This window comes from Vespa crabro, chromosome 21 (assembly GCF_910589235.1).
Source record: "Vespa crabro chromosome 21, iyVesCrab1.2, whole genome shotgun sequence".
In the NCBI taxonomy this organism is placed as follows: Eukaryota; Metazoa; Arthropoda; class Insecta; order Hymenoptera; family Vespidae; genus Vespa; species Vespa crabro.
This window is the reverse complement of record NC_060975.1, coordinates 1184323-1207859: the sequence shown is the minus strand read 5'-3', so window position 1 is coordinate 1207859 and position 23537 is coordinate 1184323. Positions and strand designations below refer to the sequence as shown.

General features: G+C 33.3%; 2 protein-coding genes and 1 long non-coding RNA gene across 4 annotated transcripts; all 3 read left to right on the top strand.

Annotated features, from left to right (window-relative positions):
* On the top strand, positions 1–690 carry LOC124431429. Its single transcript, XR_006944008.1, has 3 exons — positions 1–176; positions 264–332; positions 429–690. It is a non-coding gene; the product is annotated as an uncharacterized LOC124431429 (long non-coding RNA).
* A 3380-nt stretch (positions 691–4070) lies between these two features.
* On the top strand, positions 4071–15232 carry LOC124431302. 2 transcript variants are annotated; one of them, XM_046979028.1, is made up of 6 exons: positions 4071–5360; positions 5496–5908; positions 9496–9699; positions 9995–10073; positions 12865–12938; positions 14340–15232. In XM_046979028.1, exons 2-6 carry the CDS (start codon positions 5620–5622, stop codon positions 14843–14845), a joined length of 1152 nt encoding a protein of 383 aa, XP_046834984.1. In that variant the 5' UTR covers positions 4071–5360; positions 5496–5619; the 3' UTR covers positions 14846–15232. The 2 variants fall into 2 exon arrangements, with proteins under 2 accessions (XP_046834984.1, XP_046834985.1); XM_046979029.1 differs by having other exon boundaries at positions 4071–5908.
* Positions 15233–15915: 683 nt separating this feature from the next.
* Positions 15916–21773, top strand: LOC124431301 (phenoloxidase 1-like). Its single transcript, XM_046979027.1, has 9 exons — positions 15916–16690; positions 16815–17007; positions 17092–17315; positions 17503–17705; positions 18061–18478; positions 18555–18683; positions 19109–19436; positions 19614–19846; positions 20855–21773. The coding sequence occupies exons 1-9, from the start codon at positions 16574–16576 to the stop codon at positions 21098–21100; spliced, it is 2091 nt and encodes a 696-aa protein (XP_046834983.1). The 5' UTR covers positions 15916–16573; the 3' UTR covers positions 21101–21773.
* Positions 21774–23537: the final 1764 nt, after the last annotated feature.

Sequence of the window (23537 nt, the reverse complement as noted above, 5' to 3'; positions counted from 1 at the left end):
GTCAGTGTTTGCTCGCACCAGTTTTAATTTACTTTTTTATAGTTAAATAAGCTGATCAAATATAATTAGATTCAATAGAAATTCGCGAATTAGAGTCATACTTGGATTAAAGCATCATCATTCTTCATTATCTTGGGGCAGGATGCTCATCGTGCAAAGGACTGACAAGGGCTTCGGTAAATTTCTTTTTTATTCCTCCATAAATTTATGAATTTTTTAACATAACAATGATAGTAATAATTTGTTTTTTGTTTCTTTTTCAGTTCAAATGAAAGAAGAATCATCATCACGGGGCAGGATGCTCATCGTGCAAGACTCAATGAAGACTTTAAGTAAGTAAAGTTTTTTAATTAAACAATTCCTCAATAATTTAAATGATTTTTTTATTACAACAATGATAGTAATAATTTTGTTTTTGTTATTTTCAGAACGTCATTGCGATCGTGCGCGAAGCAATGGATAAATCGAGTGTTGTATCGCTAAAATAAAAAGTAAAAAGTCGCGAAGTAGAAGCAGTGTGTTTGTTCGTTCGTGTTTCGCGATTTAAACTTGTGTGTGTTCTTGCCTCGACTGCGTGCAATGCAGTCATTAGAATCAGTGTTTGTTCTCGAAGTTTTTTCACAGTCGCACATGATTGTATTTATAAAAGACAGTAGAATATCGCGCATTAACTTCAGTGAACGTTCGTTAAAAAATAACTATCGCGTTTTAGAATCAGTGCATCATTGAAGAGGATCTCGACCAACTTCGATGTCGACTTACTACCTCATTTTCAACCAACTACAAATCATCCACCCTCAATTTCGACCTAAATCGCGGACGAGTGTTTTGGAGCCATCGCAGAACTTCTTAAGTAGTAAGTGAACAAATTTTAAGTCCCTCCAGTGCTCAATCATGCCGAGGACGAATGGTCCGAATCGGCACGAGTTACTGGTTGTAATTTTTTTTAGATGAATTATTAACGAGCATGACCGAGAGTAATTCCCTCTTGGATTTACTCACGAGTACAAAGATTTATTTTTAATCGTCCATTTGCTTTCAATTGTCCATGTTTGTTTTTATTAGCTTAGGCTATAGGGTCTTCTTGTTTAATCGGTTCAACCCGTTTAATTATCAGTGCATAAAATTAGTTATTTCTTTCGCGATATTAATTATGAAATCGGGCATTCATTTACCCGATTTCGTCAAGAGAAAAACATGTATTACGGTTTAGATTACATGCATTGCTTGTTTCGTACTTACTATTAATCTATTTAATCGCGGTCTATCACGTCGATGTATCGATATAAATGTATCAAAAAATGAGCAAGAAGACAATCGCGACGGATAGATTCTGGAGAACAAGTGGTAGATGTTCATGATACTTGCTCTATAATTAAAATAACCACTTGTTAAAAGAAATCGTCCGAGGTTTTTTGATGAAAAATTTAAATAAATATTCAATGAATTTTCTTGATGAATGAAAAGTCTCAATAGAGTCATTGTTTTTGAAAGAAAAAAGTCGAGTAGAGTAATTGTTAAAAAAAAAAAAAAAAAAAAAAAAGAGACTTGTAAAATCATAGCCCGTAGAATCTAAAATAAATTAATCAATTTTTAGATCAGGATTTTCAGCTTCTAACAAACTAATTATCTCCCCTCCACCTCATGCTTTCTGCGTTTCTCACCCATGCATGTGCCCAGGTGTACTCGTATGGATGAGAAACGGAGTTAGTATGGGTTTAGTTTTAAGTTCTCCCTTATTGGCGGCTGTCAATGTGTTAGTGCTTGCGCACGATATACTTTTCACCTGTGTGTGCTTGCTCGTGTTAGGTGGTGGATTGTACATCGTTTTGCGATAACTTTTAAATAATTACATATCCTATAAATTCAATATATCATTATTAATATCGTTTTGCATAGTAGAGTTACTACATTTTCTTGAAATATTCAAATACTCATATATATTACTAATACCGTTGAGATATACCGGTATGTACTAGTATTTTTTTTTTTTTTTTTTTTGTTTGCTTTAACCATTTACGCAATTAATAATCATTAGCCTTGACAGCCGATTACAGCAATTGGTACGTATCCCTTAATTATGAATTATACGCGTATGAGCTAGGGTGTCGGAGGTGCCCCGGGGCATACTCTCTAGTGTAGGCTTTTGCACCCTGGCGGTATGTGAGAGAATCGTGGAGTGTATGTGTTGGAACGAATGTTTTGCAATTTTTTAAATATAGGTCATAGGCAGGCAGGTAGCATATCTTTTTCTGTGTGATTGTCCGTTTAATTTTAAGCAGGTAGGACCGAATAAGACGCGCAAGGTATAATTTTCACTCGAGAGTGGAAATTTCCGTCTCCGGATATTATACAAAGTTTCAGCAAATTTTAGAATTTTTCAACATGTCCGCCTTTTTCCATATTTTGCTGATACTCTGTATTGCGAGATATATCAGTATTAAACAGTTTAAAAGTCTTTGCATAAGACTTTTCAACATGTTCGATATTTAATATTAAGTGTATTAACAGTTCACACTTTCGTGATATCCCATAATAATTTCTAATATCTAATATATTATATATTTGTAGGGAAGTAAAAGTAATGAAAGTACAAATTTGTGATTTTTTCAAATATAGGTTATAGGCAGACTGATTAGAGTATATATATCTTTTTCTGTGCGATTGTCTGCTTAATTTTAAATAAGTAGGACTGATTTTTGGGTATTAAAGCGCCTGAAATGGCTGCTATTTAAATTCTGTTATATGCATATATGCATTTCCGAAAAGGGGAAATTTTTGAAATATTGAAAATTAAATATAATGACTTCACCGTTATTTTCTATGATGAACATAATTTCATTGGAAATATATTGAAGAATTTATTAGATTTCTTGAATTTAAAAAGTTTTAAAAATTTGATACTATTGAATTATTTATTTAACCTCCTATCGTAGTTTAATTTATATTTAATTAAATTCATTTCCTATTACTGTAATAATAAATTTTATATTTATCTCTATAATAATATTTATTAATAAAATATTTAATTATTGAAAATGTATATTTCAGATGTGTGACCTTAATTGGCACATAAATTTGATTTGCTTATTTATTATTAATATTTATAGGAACAGAACAAAATTGCATATTTTAGCATATTAATGCAATTTTATTCCACTTGTTCTTGTGATTTCTTGTTAATATACTATTTTGAATTTTCCAGATATTTAACGATGAGAATGTATGATTGTATGTATGAAATGTAAAGTTGCACAGTAAGAATTAATATAAAATGTGAATATTGTTTTATCTTTGATAATGTATATATATGTATATAATAATGTATATAATATAATGATAGATACTTATTGTTTTAACATTACCTATTCCTATTGCATGTTAATTTATTTGAATATAATTATAAGGCATGATGCATGTTAAGATTTTTATGCTTTTGCATGTTTAGCTTAATAGTACTATTAAGAATTCTACTTTTAAGGTTAATTTATTTTTAAGATTAATTTAAGATAAAAAAGGCAATTCGGTCGATTGTCTGCCGTTTAGTAATTAAGATAGTTCATAAAGCGTGGAACTATTTTCATCATATTTCCGATTAGCTTCATTAACTTTTATTAATCTCCAACTTTTAATTCAGCAATAATGTAATATATTAAAACTTATTAGAAATGTATTAATTATTGTGAATTTAATTGTTCAATTAAATTTAACATTGAATTCAATTTAACGAATTGAATTCAATTGTGTTAATATAACAAATATAAAAATATAATAAATTGATAGTAAGTGTAGCCTCATGGTAATTATTAGAAGATACGCATATACTTTGTATATACCAAGGTTATACAAATTATACGTAAAAATGACGTCAATTACGTCGAGATAATTTTGTATCATTTTTTAAATAGGCATTTAATAAAAAAAAGTCCACGCTTTTTTTCTCGGGTAGGTTAGGACAACAAAGTCATGATTGATGCATCTTCAATCGACTTCGACCGGCTCGACTGAAGGTTCATTAAACTTGACTAATCAATATGTTTTCTTAGCCCGTGGATCTTCGGATGCAGCAACCTCCACGTGGTAAGATCTGGGTCGGTATTACTTGCGATTCATCGATCATCTAAATCTAAATTATGTGACGCAAGTACTACCGGGCGAATGGCTGCATATTTCAGTGCGTTTCTAAAACGTTTGTCTTTTTTCTTCTTTTTAATTGTATTCAAAAATTATAATTCTAAATTATCACATATTGTTAATGTTAATTTCTTATTTAATTAAACGTACTGGATATCTTATAATTAGAATTTCAATGATTTCCATCAAAAGTTATATTGTGATAGCAATAAATAGGATTGGGATAAGGTTATCAGCTGTTACTAATGCATAGGAAGTTTTCAATAAAATTGAAATCCTCTGTAGCGTATTGATAACTTTGAAATAGATATACAACTGTGAGTTACGCATCTGAAATATTAATCTCTGCTTTTATTCTCCGATTTTATATCTTTATTAATCATCGCTTGGCGGTTCCGAGAAGAGAAATTCGTTTTTCCTAATAGAATATTTATCCAATCTATATTTCTGCGAATCACTTTATACATATCGCCAATATTTCGAAGTTTGATTTATTGGCTTGATTGACAAATAATTGCCATTTTATTGTAACAAAACTTTATAATTTATTAGAATACAATGGTATTTTTATTTATAAATTAATTAAATATGAATTCAATATTTTATATTATTAATCTTATCATTTTATACGGCTGTTGGGATTAATTCTTATAAGAATTTATGATGATTATCTGTTTATCCATGAATTCGTTTAGGTTTTAGAAGAAGCAGAAAAAAAATTTTTAGTCGATAAAATGTGAAATATTTTATTGTAGAAAGCGTTGTCGTAAAAATAATTAGGTTTTTTTCTTTTTTTTCTTTTCTTTTTCATGCGACATTTATTCTTGAGACAATACTCGTTCGTCATTTCATATAATCACAAGATTAGGATCAGATGGAGCAAAAGGGAGATGGGGGAAGGGGGTGACTTTGGAATGAGAGGATGAGAAGCAGGTTTAAACGCTAAGTGGTCGTACGTTGGTAATTCAGGCATGCGCTCGTAAGGTGGCGGCTGGTTTAACCTGGTGAGGGTTTCGCAAGAGGGCGAAGGAAGAAGAATCAAGGACGAGAAGGTGGCGGCGGCGGGAGTACGACGAGAGTAAAGCGAGTAAGCACGCGCGCGCAGCCCTGATGTGTTAAAAGGGAGTTGTGTGCTCGCAATACGATGCTGTGGTACCCTCGTTCTCGTTGAAATCGCCTCAGTTCATTCGCGACTCTCTTGACACGAGGGTGAATGAAAAACACCGGTAGGCTACACATTATTCCTTTTTCATATCGTAATTCGCGATCGCGTTTTATCAGTGAAAGTGTATTTCGTCGAATGAAAATACAATAATACGAGGGAAAATCCATCATGTTGATTAGATATTTTTCATTATCAGGATTATTATCATCATCATCATCTATCTTGTCGTTCGATGGAGACGATATTAACGGAGAAAACAGTATTAAGAAAAGTCATTGATCAATCGGCGTAGATTAGAATTTTTGAAATTATTCAAGGGGATGATGATAAAGAATATTACGATACCAGTGAAGATGGATATCCTAAGGAAGCTGATTCAACCTAAATTGAAGCTCGTCCTATTTGCGTTGATTTTTTATATGGACACAGCTCTGGCCGGAAGTTGCAGTGCTGCGAAGCTTTGTTGTCAAGGAAGAGACTCCGGTTGTGTCATACAAAAGGAATCACCTAATGCCATTATTGAGAGTCCACGAGACAAACCGTGTTATTGCGATCACGCGTGTCTCAAACTCGCTGATTGTTGCGACGATTTCAAGGAAACTTGCGGCGGTATGTCTCTGCGAGAATTTTCTCTCTCTCTCTCTCTCTCTCTCTCTCTCTTTCTCTCTCTTTCTCTCTCTTTCTCTCTCCGTGATTCCTTCTTGACTTCTTGAATTTTCTTCGCTTTTTCTTTTCTGTGTTTTTTTTCTTTTTTTTTTTTAATTATAGGTATTTATTCATTAAATATAGATATAGGTACTAACGAAGTATAAGACGATAAGACGAATTTGTAGCAACTTTATATGATCTCTCCAATTAAAACTTTTTTCTTTCGACGAGCTTTTTTATTTTTATTATACTTTTAAATGGACTATATAAAAAAAAATTTTTTTTCCTTTTCTTTAAGGATTATGAAAACCCCATGAAATATAGCAATAGTATGTTATGCATTGATGAACCAACGTGAACCACTTTGAAAATTTTCCATTCTTCGTAAATTATTTCGATAAAAGTTATTTCGATATCCAATAATTTTCAGATAAAATTATACCGGTTAATTTTGAGTAAATTTATTTTTTTATTTCGAAGTTGTATAATTACGAAGCAATTTAAAGGTAGTTACCTTAGGAAGTTTTATTCTGTATAAAGCGATGAATTATAGAAAATTGTTGGATTTTCTTTTATGAAAGAGGAAAGTTATAAACTTTTTCTAATATATATATATATATATTAGAAATATAAAAGCGTAATGCAAAAAAGATGTAAGAGAATAAAGTAGATAATTTCCAATGTTCGATTCAACGTCGACCACATTAATTTGCTTTAGGGCATACGATGTCGAGGAATAGAAATAATAAAATAGACATCAAACAAATGGATGGATAGACTCAAGCTCGAAATTGACACGACAAATGCGATAAATTCAATTTGGTGGTGGAACGTTTTCAACGCGTACGAAGTTTCATTCGTAATCTAGTTTTAACGCTTTCCGTACGATTTTTACGATCGACTGTATATATAGTATGCATATATGTATATACATACATAAAAAATAGATAACGTAAAAATATGATGCATCTAGTGATCTATAAAACTTTTTTTATTAGATATATGTCTATATTGTACAGATGTGTCTTATGAAATGAGTTAGAGCTACGAGAAATCGATATTTCGAATTAATAGGATTTGATTTCGCTCGACCTAATTTTTTTTTTTATTCTTTTTTTCTTTTTTTTTTTTTTTTAGGAAGGAAGAGAGAGAAAGAGAGAGAGGGAGAAATAAAGAAAAAAGAATTGTATCGTTTAATTAAAATCGTGAAATCGCGTTTTAAACCAGCGAGTTGATGAGAATAGAAACGAAAGAACAAGTGATAAGGTAATTCTGATAATGGTTTTTCATCTAGCGATTATAATTAAAGTTGAAAGTTCAAAATTTTACTCTAAAGGTTTATTATTACTTTTCGTTGACGTGTTTCCGTCAAAAGGGAAAATCCGAATTGAGGATTTTTCTTCTTCAAGATTTATCACGACGTTTTACGACTATCTGAGGTGAATTTGATAAAGTAAGAGAGGGAGAGAGATAGAAAGAGGGAAAGGGAGAGACTATAAGTACGGAAAAGGAACGATAGTGATTTGCGAAGGAACGAGGAGGTGCGAAGCTCTGCCGGAAAACGATTATCTTGCTTCCGGACCGGACGTAAAGAGTCTTCTGTCATCTCCAAGACATAAGAAGCTACCATCACGTTCCTCGTATTATTTGTTCTTACTGTTAACCAAGATAGATCGAGTATTAAATAGAAAAATCGATTCGATTTGTTCTTTTTTTTTTTCTTTTTACTTCTTTTCTTTTATTCTTCTTTTCATTTATCTATTTCGAAAATGATTATATTCTTATAATATTGGATCTATCATTTTTTACTCTTTTTATTCTATAATGTTTCAAGATATAATTGCATTTTATTTAAAAAAGATATCTATCGATTTATATTTGATTTTATTATTACTGTTTCTTTTTTCTTTTTTTTTTTTTTTTTTTTTCCAAACACACAAAAGTTACTTCTCAATTTGTGACAATTCGAAAACAACAACGTGAAAAACTGTTTACCTCGATGTACGCACGTACGTATGTAGATATATACATATGAATGAAACGATTTATTTATTGTTCTGGTAAACGATTTTTAAATTACCTTCATATTTCGACATATAATAGAGTTTTAGTGGCTATCGCTATAGTGTTTGTCTCTTTGTTAACAACGAATTCTGAAAACCCGAATGGATGAAATAATTTAGCTTGACGTATACAGAATCGATCGATCACCGCGCCCTGTTTAGGGATCGAGGTTAATATAAAGGGAATAGGTTATCGAAGGATGGATGGGTTCGTAACACAACACATCTTTCTCTCACATATCACGTATCATAGAATTTCAATATATATATGTTTACTTTTTTTATTTTTCTATTAAATTTTGAACAATAGCTACAATTTTTTTCTTTTCTTTTCAGCTTTTATATATATATATATATATATATATTTCGATAGCGATTTGATTAAGGATAGGTCTCTTTGAATATTCGCGAAATCTTTCTATTATTCTCGTATGATACGAGTTCGATGGATCCATTCACAATAAGAAACGAAAAATTCATCGTGAATGAATCGACGCATCGTATTACTCGCGTATACGTACATATGTATGTACATATGTATGTACACGCTTTTCTATTAGTTCCTATTGAATTCAACGTCAAAAAAATAGGCTTGAGTTGGTATTCATAATCCCTTTTTCTTTTTTTCTCTATTTCTCCCTCCCCCCTCTGTCTCGTTATTTTTTTCAAGTCCAACGATCTAAATGTCTCTCTTTGTATTTATAAATCACACAGAAATCTACGAAGCATTCATGTGAAATGAGCTTTACGCATATTTCAACGTTCCTCTTTTAAACAAAAATCGTTTGATTGTTCTTCATTTCAAAGCGTTTAAATGCGGATAATAACAAATCTTTTTGGAAAAATACATCTATGCATTTATGCCATGAAATAAACTGCGAGTATTTTCGGAAGAGTTGTTGCACCGCGATGCAATAAATAATGTCAGTTATATAAAGGGATAAAACGGCTACATTTCACCAAGAAGATTATATTGCACAAGCGACAATGAGAAAAAGATATACGAAAAGCCGATAGCCATTTTGTCGGTAACATAGCCGAACTATCTATGTATAGCTATCTTTATAGTCATGATTTTTTTCTATTCAATATTCGTTTCAGATTTAAAATTTTAACATTTTTTTCTTCTCCCTTTTTTTTTTTTATCTCGATTCATCTGCGTTCGACACATACGTGTACGATGGTAATCATAATGAAAATAGCCTAATATAAATATATATATATATGTTTATATATTTTATTTTTTTCAGTTTCACGTTATTCTAATGCAGATCAACGTTATAATGAATAATAACAATTTGTATTATTATTATTATTGCTATTTTAAAATAATATATTTTCTTCTCAATTATCCTTTTTTCTTTTTTTTTTTTTTTTTTCAAATATTTTAATCAGGCCACTCACATAAAATTATTTCCGCATAATTTCTTGTATAGAGAATTTTCTGTATGCATATAAATTGTAGATATTTCTCCTCTCTTGCAGTCGTAGATTGCATAGTGAACGAATGGAGCGAGTGGTCGGCATGCAACACCGGATGCGGTAGTGGAACGCAAAAAAGAAGTCGCAGCGTTCGGATCTCGGAGAAAAACGGCGGGAAGCATTGTCCTAGACTGGATCAAATCAGGAGCTGTCGAAGCTTTCAATCTTGTCACTCTGGCATTCTTCGTCCTCTACTTCACGACAGGAGTGAGTGATCACGTGTGTACCACGAGAAAATTGCTTTCGTTTTGCTCGCTTTTTCGCTTCATCTCGCTTGCTCTCGTTACTCGATACTCGTTCGATTTATCGTTCTCTTTTTTTTTTTTTTTTTTTGATTGGTGGGTTGGTTGGTTGAATGGGTGGGTGGAGGTTTGTTGGAATGGGATGGACTGGAGAAGGGATTTTTGTTTATTTTTTGTTTTTTCTTTAATTTTTTCTTTTTTTTTTCGGTTATGCCGAACATGCTCCAGACGATCGACGATTTTCGATTGATCTTTCGTAGGTGTGACACTACTCTCCTTCTTACCTGGCGACTACAACGATACAGAAGTTGGCATTGGAAATGAAATATCCAGAATGAGGTAAGAGACAGAAAAAACAAGAGAAAAAGCGAGAGAGAGAGAGAAAGAAAGAGGAAAAAATACGCCCTTTTGCTTTATATACTTTTTTCTTTTTTTGTTGCTTTTCTTTTCTCTTTTTTCCTTCTCGTTCTAACCTTCTTTGCAAAATGCGATTTGCTCGCACTTGTTTGCACTCACGCGCTTATTTATACAGCTACTCTTTCGTTCGTTCATTCGTTCGTTCATTCGTTCGTTCATTCGTTCGTTCATTCGTTCACTCGCTCTCTTACGTTTTTATTACGAGCATACCGTTAAACGAGACTCTTTTCGCTGCGAGAATCCTATCTCTTTATACAAACGCAAACATTTGCAAGTAGATTTATCTCGAGAGAAAACTTATTTCCCTTCGTTATATTAATTTTTTCTACGTGATTTCGAAGCGATAACATATTTATTTATTTGCCCAATTAATAGAATCGACGTATATAAATATGACGTATATACGTTAGAATGATAATTTTCGAGCATAAATTTTTTTGCTATTAGCAATATCTATTTATCTTGTATGAATTTAATAATGCAATCTTGAATGAAATGATGTTAATAATTTATCTTATCATTATCAACCGACACGTGTCATTCGTTTTTTTATGCAATGAAATCGTCCTTAACATTCCCTTTCGTCGTATATACATTTTTTAATAATGTTTCATTTACGCTTGCATTTTTTATTCAAACGTCAGAAGAAACGAATTCTGCTTTGGTTACACGTCATGGTATTTCATCAGATTTCCCGATGACAATTTCTATTTTTCCTTTTCTTTCTTTTTTTTTTTTTTTTTTTAATCTTGTTTTTTTCCAATTTATACGCTCCTTTTTTTTTTTTTACAATGGTCGTCTAACAGGTCGACAAAACGAAATTCGATGCTGACAGCACGCTGAAAATTGTCGCACGCACGTACGTACGCTTTTGGACATTTTCGCGCCACATCGATGTAAACGAGAGAATAAGAGAGAGAGAAAGAGAGAGAGAGAGAGATAAATCTACAAGTCCATCGATCGAACATATACATATGTACATATTCATCTATATATACATATCTATCTATCTATTTATCTATGTATGTACGTATAGATGTATGTATGTATGTATGTATGTATACATATAGAAAATACGAGCTACCACATCCGGAAAATTTTCCATGAAAAATCCATCGACAGACCGAGATACGAGGTGTGAACAAAACGTTTATAGTTATTGATAACTAATAAAGCTCATCGATTGTACATTGTTTTTAATTCGAGCTTAAACACGAATGAATCGAACTCGTTTTATAGAAATATATTACCTATTTATACATTATCTATTAATTTATACATTATAAGTTAAATGTTACCTTTCGTTCGTTTTATTTTCAATCTTTTTATTTTAGAATAGCTCTTTTCCTTTTTTATGACAAATGCGAACAGCAGTAATAGTTATTCATTTACGAATGATCAATTTTTTGTGTTATAACATGAATTCTTTTATTTTTTTCTTACCTCTTTTTCTTTTCTTTTTTCTTTCTTTCTCTCTCTCTCTCTCTCTCTCTCTCTCATTTTTTTCTTTTTTCTTATTTTTCCGTGACGTACGGTAGAACAATTTCAAATATCACATCGTATAATAAACGAATAAGGTTGTGGTACACGTGAATGGGCGTGTCTCCGGCGGCAATTTACTCTCAAAGTGGTTGGAAATATACGCGGTCACACACATTGCAAACATTATTTTTCAAGTGTATACATAACTACGAAAGTAGTGAACGGAAAATAAAAAAAAAAAAAAAAAAAAAAAAAGAAGAATGGAAAAAAAGAAGAAAAAAAAATCATTCTCCAGACAGAACGTAGATGGAAAGAGAAAAAAAAATTGCTCGAGAGAATGAGGAGGAAAATGTTGTTTGTATAAGCGACATTGATATGGACATGCAATATGTATCTACATACACACGTATAAATATATAATTTCGTTGTTGATCGAGTTGTATACATGTCATTGAAATACTTTTAAATCGGTGTGATTGACGTCTATCGAAATAAATTCATCCTTTAAAAGAGTTAAAAAGATCTTTCGATGACACATGTGGGTCACACAAAAACCGATGATTCTTCATGGTACGCAAGTACTCCCGCGAATTTGTACTTTCTTGTTCGTTTTCTCTCTTTTTTTTTTTTTCTTTTTCTTTCTTTCTTTCTTTTTTTTTCTTTTTTGCAAATTCAGACTAGATCATTTTCCTCTGTCCCATATATTTTCTTTCTCTTTTTCCGTATATTAAATTTTAATGATTTAATACGAAATATATAGAAAATAGTCGCTCGTTTGCATTTGAAATTCTTGAATTCATTTTCTTCTCTTAATGATTAAATATTTTAACAATTTTCATGCGAACGCGTTCGTTTAATTTTAAAAAATTTTTCTTCTCTTTTTAACATACAAATGTTAGTTTACTCGGTTAAAATTTGACAGCTTGAAAGATCTTTCTCTCCCTCTCTCTCTTTCTCTCTCTCTTTCTCTCTCTCTCTCTCTCTCTCGCATGTACAAGAAAAAAAAAGAAATAAAAAGATTTTCTTTTCTCTCAAAATATTTCAAATTTTCTAATATTTGATAATATATTTGTCAGAAAAAGAAGTGAGTCATAGTAAAAGGTTTATAAATTTTTAAAAGCTCCATTTCGAAAACCACATTCTCTGCATTTTCACTTCTGATCCTTCTCGTCTGTCAACTCGGATACGATATCACGATGTTACTTCTAATCGAATCGTTCCTACCTTTCAGCCAGAGATGTGTCGCCTTCACCATCGTGCGTGCCTCTAGAGCTTGCAAACGGATATCTTCTTTCTTGGCCGAAGGTGAGGATGGATATCGTAGACGTGTATGTATGTTGTATGTATGTATGTATATATATGTGTGTATGTGTGTGTGTATGTGTAAGAAAAATTGATACAAAAGAGAACAAACAAATAAAAATCCACGTATTTGTGACACGACGTCATATTATGTACTATCGTCAAATGAAAAAAAAAAAAAGGAGAACAAAGCAATCGAATGTTTACGACGAGAAAAATAGAAAATAAAGGTGAAAAATAAAACAAAACAAAACAAAAAACTGAAAAGAAAAACTAAATAAAAATTAAAATGATCGAAAAAAAAAATATCGAAATTGAATCGATCGGCGTGATGAATTTTTTATAGAGTATTCTTGTTTATTCTTGGTTTGTTTGTTTGTGAAATTTCTGTTTAGCGAAACTTTTCATCAATGTCACTATGATGTTTTTCTTTGTGTAAAATATATCGGTCACGGAAAACGCGTCGAATCTCGTACGAGAAATAACAGGAAGATTTCTCGATTTGAATATAAACTCTTGCGTCTACTTGTTCTCTCTCTCTCTCTCTCCCGCTTTCTCTCCCGCTCTCTTTCTATCTCCTTCTTTATTTCTATCTCTATTTTACTCTCCCGCAATATACGTAGTGTGTCCTGGTGGTGTATGTTCTCGTTCTCATCACAGCCGTCGAATGAACGAGCGACATCACAGTTTTGTTTTTTTTTATCTCGGCCAAATCGGCCCTCCACGACGATTTAGAACGCGGCGTTATCCTTATCGAAGAATCGTGGACACCAGAGTCGTGTTTCCGGATATTGCGGATACGCGGTGAAACGTAGATAACCGATCTTTTTTTCTTCATACATAGTATAACAGTACGCCCGTTCTCCGATAGATTTACCGCGAAAGTGCTGATCGTGTATTACGATTGTACCAGAGAGATATGATTTTATTTTTTATTATTCTTTTTGTTTCTTACTGGTTTCTCTCTCTCTCTCTCTTTCTCTTTCTCTCTTTTTCTCTCTCTTTCTCTCCCTTTCTCTCCCTTTTTCTGTTTATGAAAAATGTTATTTTACGTGAGAGATCTTTTAGCTGATTCTATAACAAACGTTGATTTAAAAGCTAGTATATCAATGTAAAGCCTCACATCGGGATATAGAGAGAACGAATCTATGGTGAAAAAATTCGACTTGAAAACAATTTATTATTTTTATTTTTTTCTTTCTTTCATTTCTCTCTATTTCTCTTTTTTTCTTTTTTTAATTTTCTTTTTTTGTTTCCCTTAATAAATTCATCTTTCCAAAGAGATATCACATTTTAGTTATACATTTCTCTTTATCGATTTCATTTACTTATCAATCGTAAAATAGTCGGATACGTTGTCCTTTGTTACTTTTTTTTTTTTTTTTATTTTCTTTTCTTTTTCAGGTACGAGAATATGCGTCGAACAACACGAGGATGACGAGGAGGATGAGGATGAGGAAAGTGAGGAGGGAAAAGGTGGTGGTGGTGGTGGTGGTGGTGGTGATGATAGTAGTAGTAGTACTAGTAGAGGTAGAAGAGGAAGAGATGGTAGAAGAGGGAACTTGCTCGTGGGTATTGGCAGATGGAAACTATCGACGTCCGTCGACGGCGGAAGTGCTGCTAGAACGGCGATGAATTCGAGCTGCCACGGGAAATGGATAGGCGATTCAAGGCTCCTCATCGATTGCGACGATCCAAGTTGTGGAGAAACCACGACGACGCGTCTACGAGTTTCTAGACGCCTACGGAGAAGCTTGGAAACTCGAGATGATCTAAATGAGGATTATGATGACATGGAGGATGATTTTAGGTGGACCAAACCAGTCGGAGAAAGATTCAGAAGGTGGAGGAGAAGTAGACGACGAAAGAGGAGCAGAAGAAGAAGAAACGACGAACTTCTTAAATCTTAATCACGATAATGATGATGATGATGATGATGATTTTTTATTTTTCTTTTTTTTTTTTTTTTATGATATTTCTCTTTCTTTTTGTCCAAGTGATTTTCGTTTCTTTCCTCCGCACTTTCTGTTCTTTCTTCTTCGTCCCTTCGTGATATTTATTTTTCCTCGTTAATTCTCTCCAGCAGTGTTTGTTGAATGCCTAAAAGTTCCCATTCCAAACGAAGTTTTGTCCTTAGAATAATTAATTGTCATTGTTTTCCTTCGTTCTAATTAACTAAAAAATACTATTTACGATACGAACACTAAAATAAAGATATCTCTTTGTCGATATGGAAATTTATGAAGAAATTGAGTATATAAATAAATGAATAAATAATTGAATGTACGATCCTGAAACACAGAGGTATCATCGTAGTACCATTCTCCTTTGTATTCCTTCTTTTTAATGAAACTATGGGATAACGAATACATCGTTGCGTGATGAATTCTTATTAGGTTGAAATGATTTAGACGATGTCTGTAATTTAGAGATGGAACAAAGTGATTAGAAATTTGGTTAGGTGATTGGACCAGAGAGGAACTCTCGGAAAATTTGAAAGGGTAAGCCAAGTTACTAGATACTATATATACATTTGTCGATACACGCCAGCTCGCGTTATCGAAAGAGATAGATACATAGGTAGATAGATAGATAGATAGAAAGCTCGACGACGAGATGAGCAAAATGTAAAAGCAGATCCCGTCAATAAAGAGTACTTGCACTTACCAGCAAGCACCATTTCGAGATTATTTTGACGACTGAAATGTTCTTGAAACTAGCTCGTGTGTATGTCCTCTCTCTCTCTTTCTCTCTCTCTATAATCTTTCGCATAGTTTTCTCTCTCTCTCTCTATATATATATATATATATATATATATATATATATATATATATATATATATCCACTTTCGTATCGCTTTTAATTCGACTTCTGTAACGAAAACTTTTCTCTCTTTTTTCTTCTATATATACTTATTCCTTTTTATTTTTTAATCGTCTCATGATCTCAATACATCTACAACCGCGAGGATAGAGATGATACTGAAAGCAAAAGCTCATTACATCGAAGAGGTTGCTCCTTGATTGAATTGCTTTTTTTCCTCATCCGGTCGTATACACATCATGCATTAATCTTGAAACTAAAAGATTGATAATGAATGAATCTGTAAAATGATCGTGCATTTCAGGCTTTTTTTTTATTCCGAATAAATGTGCGCGGTAGTATGTAGAATGAGAAAAATCTTATTAGAAATTACAATTTGTCGGATTATTAAGGAAATTAGAATGTTAATTTTTGGAAAAAGGAAAAAATATTACCACAGTATTATCAAATTTAGAAGTTACCGATTATAGAAACAGGACAGTCTTGAAAACAGGAAGAGATAGTGAACGAAAAAAGGAAAAAATAGGATAAGAATCGTCACGGCTCTTAAGCTTGAAAAATATTTTTTACAAAGGATTTTGTGGTCACAACGTGCCGTGCGGTACCATTCTGTTGGTTTCTTTTTTCCTCAACGAACGATATATAAAAGGAAAGAACCGAGTTCTACTTCTTCAGAAGAAATCGAAGAATCGAAGGATTTACATATAGTAATAGTTGCTTCAAATTTCTGCCGATAGTATTATCATTTTCGACGTACCGTCAGCGTTATTTCTTGTTATATATAAAATTTATTTCGACTTTTACACGGCTTCGACATGTCGGACAACGATTCTAAGTCAGGAATTCTCTATCTTTTTGATCGGCCTGCCGAACCAGTTTATGTGCCTAAAGGAGACAAACGTGTCGCTTTTGACATACCACCTGATTATTTGGTACGTACAATCCGATAGAAATCACATGATATATATATATATTTTTTTTTCATTTTATTCGATCTTTATTTCATGTGTTTTTCTCGACGTGTTTCTATATTTCATTTTTATATCGCACATATAGCCCGATCAATATCGCCCTGCTGCTGTTGACATATTCAATCGATTCGGCGAGACAGCTGATTCGAAGATATCCGTGAAGCAGATTAGTTTACCAGATCTTACTATTCCCTTGCAACTTGGACGTAGGGAACCCTTTTCTTTGTTCATTCCGGCTCATCGTAAAGTAGCTGCTCGTCTGATTGATATATTCATGGGTTTGTTTGTTTCCCTTCTTTCTTTTTCAATAAAATCGAACGAATCGATGTAGTTTTATTCATGTAGTACTTTACGGACTTTAGGTATGAGGACCTACGAGGATTTCCTATCGGTATCAGTTTATTGTCGTGATCGAATGAATCCAAATATGTTTATTTACGCACTCTCAGTCGCTATACTACATCGTCCGGATACAAAGAATCTACCGATTCCTCCACTGCACGAAGTATTCCCTGATAAGTATATAGACGGTGGTATTTTTTCTCGTGCTAGAGAAGAAGCAAACATATCGTCCGCTGGTCAAAGGGTAAGGATCAAAATAATTAGACTTTTTTTTTCGAATTGTATCGTTAAGGTCAATCAATGAGAGAAGCATGAAGATTAGCTGCAACGTGTTTCTTATTAGCTATAGTAATCTCAGTTGATCTCATTTTGATAGAAGACGAAGCTCCAACATACATAGATACGTTTAGTTCGTATTACCTTGCATTTAGATTCCCATCGAAATCCCACGGGATTATACTGCTTCCGATCTCGATGAGGAGCACAGAGTCGCTTACTGGAGGGAAGATATCGGGGTCAATCTTCATCACTGGCACTGGCATCTGGTATATCCATTCGAGGCCGACGTCAGGATCGTTAACAAGGATCGACGTGGGGAGCTCTTCTACTATATGCATCAGCAGATCCAAGCCAGGTGCGCCAGTAGCTAGTCATAAGCCGGATAGATCGTACGTTCTCTATAGTATACTACTACCGTCCCTAGCTTCTACACATTGAACTAATTAACTTTTCATCCCTTACACTATGAAAGCCCTTTGATCGTTGCTAACCGATTGTTCGGTTTATTGAGCATGTATCGGTTGTGTCCGATGATACGAGAAATTTGTATCGATCGATTGATTTCTAAGATCGTTAACTTTCGAGAAGAAAGGAAGAAAACGAAAAAGATAATAGAAAAAGGAAAGATAGCAAAAACGCGTCTATGAAAATTAATCTAATTATAGATAGTAAATGAATTGATATATATATATACATATATATCTATCTAGATATAATTGCGAACGTCTGTGCAACCGATTGGGACGCGTTACGCGATTGATAAATTGGCGAGAACCTATTCCTGAAGGATACTTCCCAAAGTTGGACTCATTGACCGCAAGTCGAACCTGGCCAGCTCGTCCTACCGGTGCCGTTCTCCGTGATATCAGCAGGCAGGTCGATCAATTAGACTTTGACATTCAGGATTTGGAGAGATGGCGAGATCGCATTTATGAGGCCATTCATACCGGATCGATTATCAATATCAAAGGAGAAAGAGTACCGCTTACGGAAAAAAGTGGTATTGACGTTCTTGGAAACATCATGGAGTCTAGTATACTAACTCCTAATTCGAATCTATACGGTGATCTTCATAATCTTGGTCATGTATTGATCTCTTACGTTCATGATCCGGATAATCGTTATTTGGTAAGGACAACAACCTGTTGAATGAACGAATGTTAGCCTATGAGTATGAGTTAGAACATTGTCTGTCGTTGTTCAGGAATCTTTCAGTGTTATGGGTGAACCTGCTACAGCTATGAGAGATCCAGTATTTTATAGATTCCATGCATTCTGTGATGATATCTTCCAAGAACATAAAAATACCTTGCCCGAGTATAGCGTACAGCAAGTAAGTTTTCTTATCATTGCAATATATATCATTAATTTAATATCCAATTGGTACGTCAAACTTTTATTCGAAAAAGAAAATGATAGATGATATCATTTCTCGATCGAGTTTATTTTCTTATATTTATATTTGTCGTCTTGTTTCCACTATCGTTGTAAAATTGAACGCTCATTAACTAGTTTGGAATATTATTTACTTCTTCACGCACGACTTGTATCTCTCTTTTTATTTGGCGTTCATTAAAAATTACAAGTACATAGTTAAATATTAAGAAGTCAAGATTTAATATTTCTGAGGTTGAAATTCTTTTTCTTTTCAAATATATGTATAATAATATATCCCGAGTTAGAGAACATTTTCAATTGAAATAAATTTTTTCATTTTTCAATGTATTTTTACGTTCTTTTATTTTCTACTCCTTGTAGCTAGATTTTCCAGGAGTAGAGATCACTGATATTCGAGTGACTACAGCAAATCAACCTCCAAATAATCTATACACCTTCTGGAACAAGAGCGATATCGATTTGTCTCGTGGCCTCGATTTCACGCCACGTGGTCCAGTCCTCGTCAGATTCACTCATCTCAACCATTCAGATTTCACTTATAGGATCGTTGCAAACAATCGCAATAATTCACCTAAAAGGGGTACCGTTCGGATATTCATGTCACCTAAAGTAGACGAACGCGGCTTGCCATTCACTTTCAGACAACAGAAAAATTTGATGATGGAAATGGATAAATTCACGGTTATGCGTAAGTGAAAATAATTATTATGATTTATTCTTTGAATTTTACGTGATTGAAGATTTTAATGTAAAAATACGAATACATTATTTACAACAAATGGAAAACATTAATATTTAGCAATTAACATGTTCTTAATGAGACAATTTTTACTTTGTTATTCATTATTCTGCTATATGTTCATAGTGCGTCCTGGCCAGAATAATATTGAGCGTAATTCGAACCAATCCTCGCTAACGATTCCCTTCGAAAGAACCTTCCGTAACGTTGATGAGAATAGACCAATCAGTGGTGACAGTCTCGAACAGTTCAACTTCTGTGGTTGTGGGTGGCCACAACATTTGCTTATACCTAAAGGAAGCAAAGCTGGATACCCTATGGATCTCTTTATCATGATATCTGATTACACTGGTGATGCGGTAGGTCTCTTTTTTTATATATATATATACATATACTTATGGTCGAACATTTATTAATTGGATTTATTACACAAACGAATCGATAATATTTTTGATATATTTGAACAGTGACAATTATGCAAAATTTACAAAGATAATATTCATTTATCGTAAGGTAATTATTTCGATTTTTGGGACACTACATATATATACATATACATATGCATATATATCTCTAGCCATCGCTATTTAACGATAAGAGGTGGTCAAGCGAACGCAGCATCATTATCATTGAATTAATAACCGAATTACAACGTACCTTTTGCGTGCACAATAGAGCTCCACGTTTACGTTGATCCTTTCGATTGACGGAGTACGGCAAAATCCTTTGTTCAAGTTCATCAAACGTGCATATTTAATTGTTCGTAAAATGCCTTCTATCTCTTTCTCTTTATTTCTCTTTCGTTAAGCTATATTTGAAACATTTAACATTTAAAATCGTAGACAATATAGCGCAAGTTTATATGGTGTATAGATAAGTTTATTTACCGATAGGGTTAATTCAGTTCTCATTTCGATCAAGAGAAAAGTTGATGGATATTACAATTGGGAGTTGTACGAATACATCGAAAATTCGATCAGCTTTAATAATCGCTCGAATCTTAGTTATTGTGTTTGCTCCTCCTATGTCTATATTATAGGAGAAAGCTACGCTCGGGGTATTCGATAACCGATATTCAACAACATTCCGTTGTCCGAGTTGTGCACGAAGGGAATATGTAGTTATCGAAACGTTGGAATAGTCACGCGAGTTACCCTGTTTAAACTAGTATTATCCGGGGATATTACTTGGGTCTCTGTGTCTCGTTTGTTTAATAAGATTTGATTGGGGTTGTCTCTTTTAATGTTGAAACATTCTTGCTAGATCGAACTTATTGAAATATTATCGGAGGATTGTATTTGAAAGGAATAACGAGATCAACGGAAAAAGCGCTCATAATTGAATTTTATTCACTTTGATCGTTTTAGGTAGAACAGGAAGAATCTAGCGGTTGCAAGGATGCTGCGAGTTTCTGCGGATTGAGGGACCGCAAATATCCGGATGCACGTCCCATGGGTTATCCGTTTGATCGTAGACCACGTGCTGGCGTTGATAATTTGACACAATTCCTTACCGGAAATATGGCGGTCACTACGGTAACCATAAACTTCACCGATTCGGTCGTACCAAGGACTAGATCGGGCAGCATGAGTAACACATTGAACTTCGCTTAAATTGGACTTCTTCGATTATTTTTTTTTTTCTTTTCACGCTACTTTCGTCTCTATGGCTTATTGGATGGGGATACTCGTGACTTCACGATCTTCATGGGATGAAATTAACCAAAGGGAAAACGGAGAAACGATTATATTCCCCGTACATTTTTCTTACTTTTTGGTTTGTTTGTTTTAATCGTACGAGAGAGTCGACGTTCATAGGAAACAAAAAAAGTAAAAAGAAAAGAATACAATTTTATTTTCTTTCGTAATCAATGATTGTAAGCTTAGAAGTTGGTATATCCGATCTAGGAATCTCTTTTCTTGATACTATCTGGATCTTCTATTATCTCGGATTTATTTTTCTAAGAGAGATCACTGAAAGATCCTTGGTTGGCAAGATGAAAACACGGAAATCGAAACCGCGTGGAAAATCGAAACGTTATCCATTTTCCGTCTCTCTCTCTCTTTTTTCTTCCTAGTCGGTTATCATCCTTTTATTCTATGTTTATTCGTGGTAACGATATCCTCGTTCTTATTTCTCATCCTTCTTGCATTATTGCACTGGAGGAACTAGATTGTAGAAAGCAAATGAAAAAGGACAAAAAAAAAGAAAAAACAAAAAAAAAAAAAAGAAAACAAAAAAAAAAGAAATACGATGAAATAAAGGCAAAGACGATTATGCAGATTATTTGACGTACTTTTTGAGTTCTGTTTCTATCTCTTTTTCTTTCCCTCTTTCCCTTTCTCTCTCATTATCCTTTCTTTTCATATTCACTTATTTGTCCTCTTCCTCTCTCTCTCTCTCTCCCTCGCTCTCTTTTTTTTGTTTTTTTTTTCTTTTTTGTAAAGGTTCAAGAAAACATAAATTGTCCCATCTTCCTTCATCTTTCCTCTTGTAACAACATGATATAACGATGTATTATAATCCCAAGTACATATCTGATGTTATACAGAGGAACATTATACGACATTTTCTTCCCTTCGGAATGCATTTATTCCCGCGCGTTTGTTTCTCTCTACGGAAAGTCCTGCGGCGACCAGACGAATGCGGATTTACGCCCGAAGGAGAAAAGAAAAATATATCTATCTATCTTATATATGTATGCATGTATGTACCTACCTACGTGCCGCGACGACGAAGATGGATATACGCTGTTACCAACCCGACTTGAATTTTCCTCGCGGAATAATCCTTCATTTCTTTTTTTCTTTTCCTTTTCCTTTTCTCACTCGTTTTTATTCCTTTCCTTCCTTTTCGTTTCGTAGTTTCTTTCTTTTACACACATGCACTTTATACGCATACATACACATACACACACTCTTTCTCTGTCTTTCGAGATGAGGCATTAGCTAGCATGAAGATGAATAGAAATGCTGTAACACTTTATTATTGAATTAGCATGTAGTATTCGTTAATTAGATTTCATTTTCAATGAATCTTTCGACGGATCATTCAAGATCCTTTTTAATTTCTTGCTTTTACTTTTATCGAGTTTGACTCGTTTATGAAATTTCGAAGCAAACGATGATTATCACGAGTCGAACTCGTGATCGTAATTTCATGCCAATGTATAATATCACGAGTCGGGCTCGTGGTCACAATCTCGTCTTAAACAATGCGAATTGGATTCTATGTCCCAATGCAGACCGTATACTAATCAATAGATATGTTTAAGATGGATAATACCTAAGAAAATTTAGGCCCTAAAGGGGAACTGAAGAAAGAAATTTTTTAAAATCAGTTCACACCATTAACCTACATGATTTAGTCACGATTCTTACAATTTACGCTAGCAAGCAAAAGTTATTGATCATTTTTTTTATATTTATATTTATCGTCTTGTTTCCACTATCGTTGTAAAATTGAACGCTCATTAACGAGTTTAGAATATTATTTACTTCTTCACGCACGACTTATATCTCTCTTTTTATTTGGCGTTCATTAAAAATTACAAGTACATAGTTAAATATTAAGAAATCAAGGTATAATATTTCTGAGGTTGAAATCCTTTTTTCTTACACTTTTCAAATATATGTATAATAATATATCCCGAGTTAGAGAACATTTTCAATTGAAATAAATTTTTTCATTTTTCAATGGATTTTTACGTTCTCTTTTTTCTTTTACTCTTTCTAGCTAGATTTTTCAGGAGTAGATATCACTGATATTCAAGTGATTACAGAGGATAATGCTCCAAATAATCTGTACACCTTCTGGAACAATACCAATATCGATTTGACTGATGGCCTCGATTTCAAGACAAGTGGTCTAATCCCCGTCAACGTCACTTATCTCAATCATACAGAATTCACCTATAAGTTCGTTTTTATCAATAGCAATAATATACCTAAAACAGATACCATTCGCATATTCACATAAAAGAGACGAACTACGTGGCAACATACCATTCAATTTTAGCGAAGAAAAAAATTTGATGATAGAGATGAATAA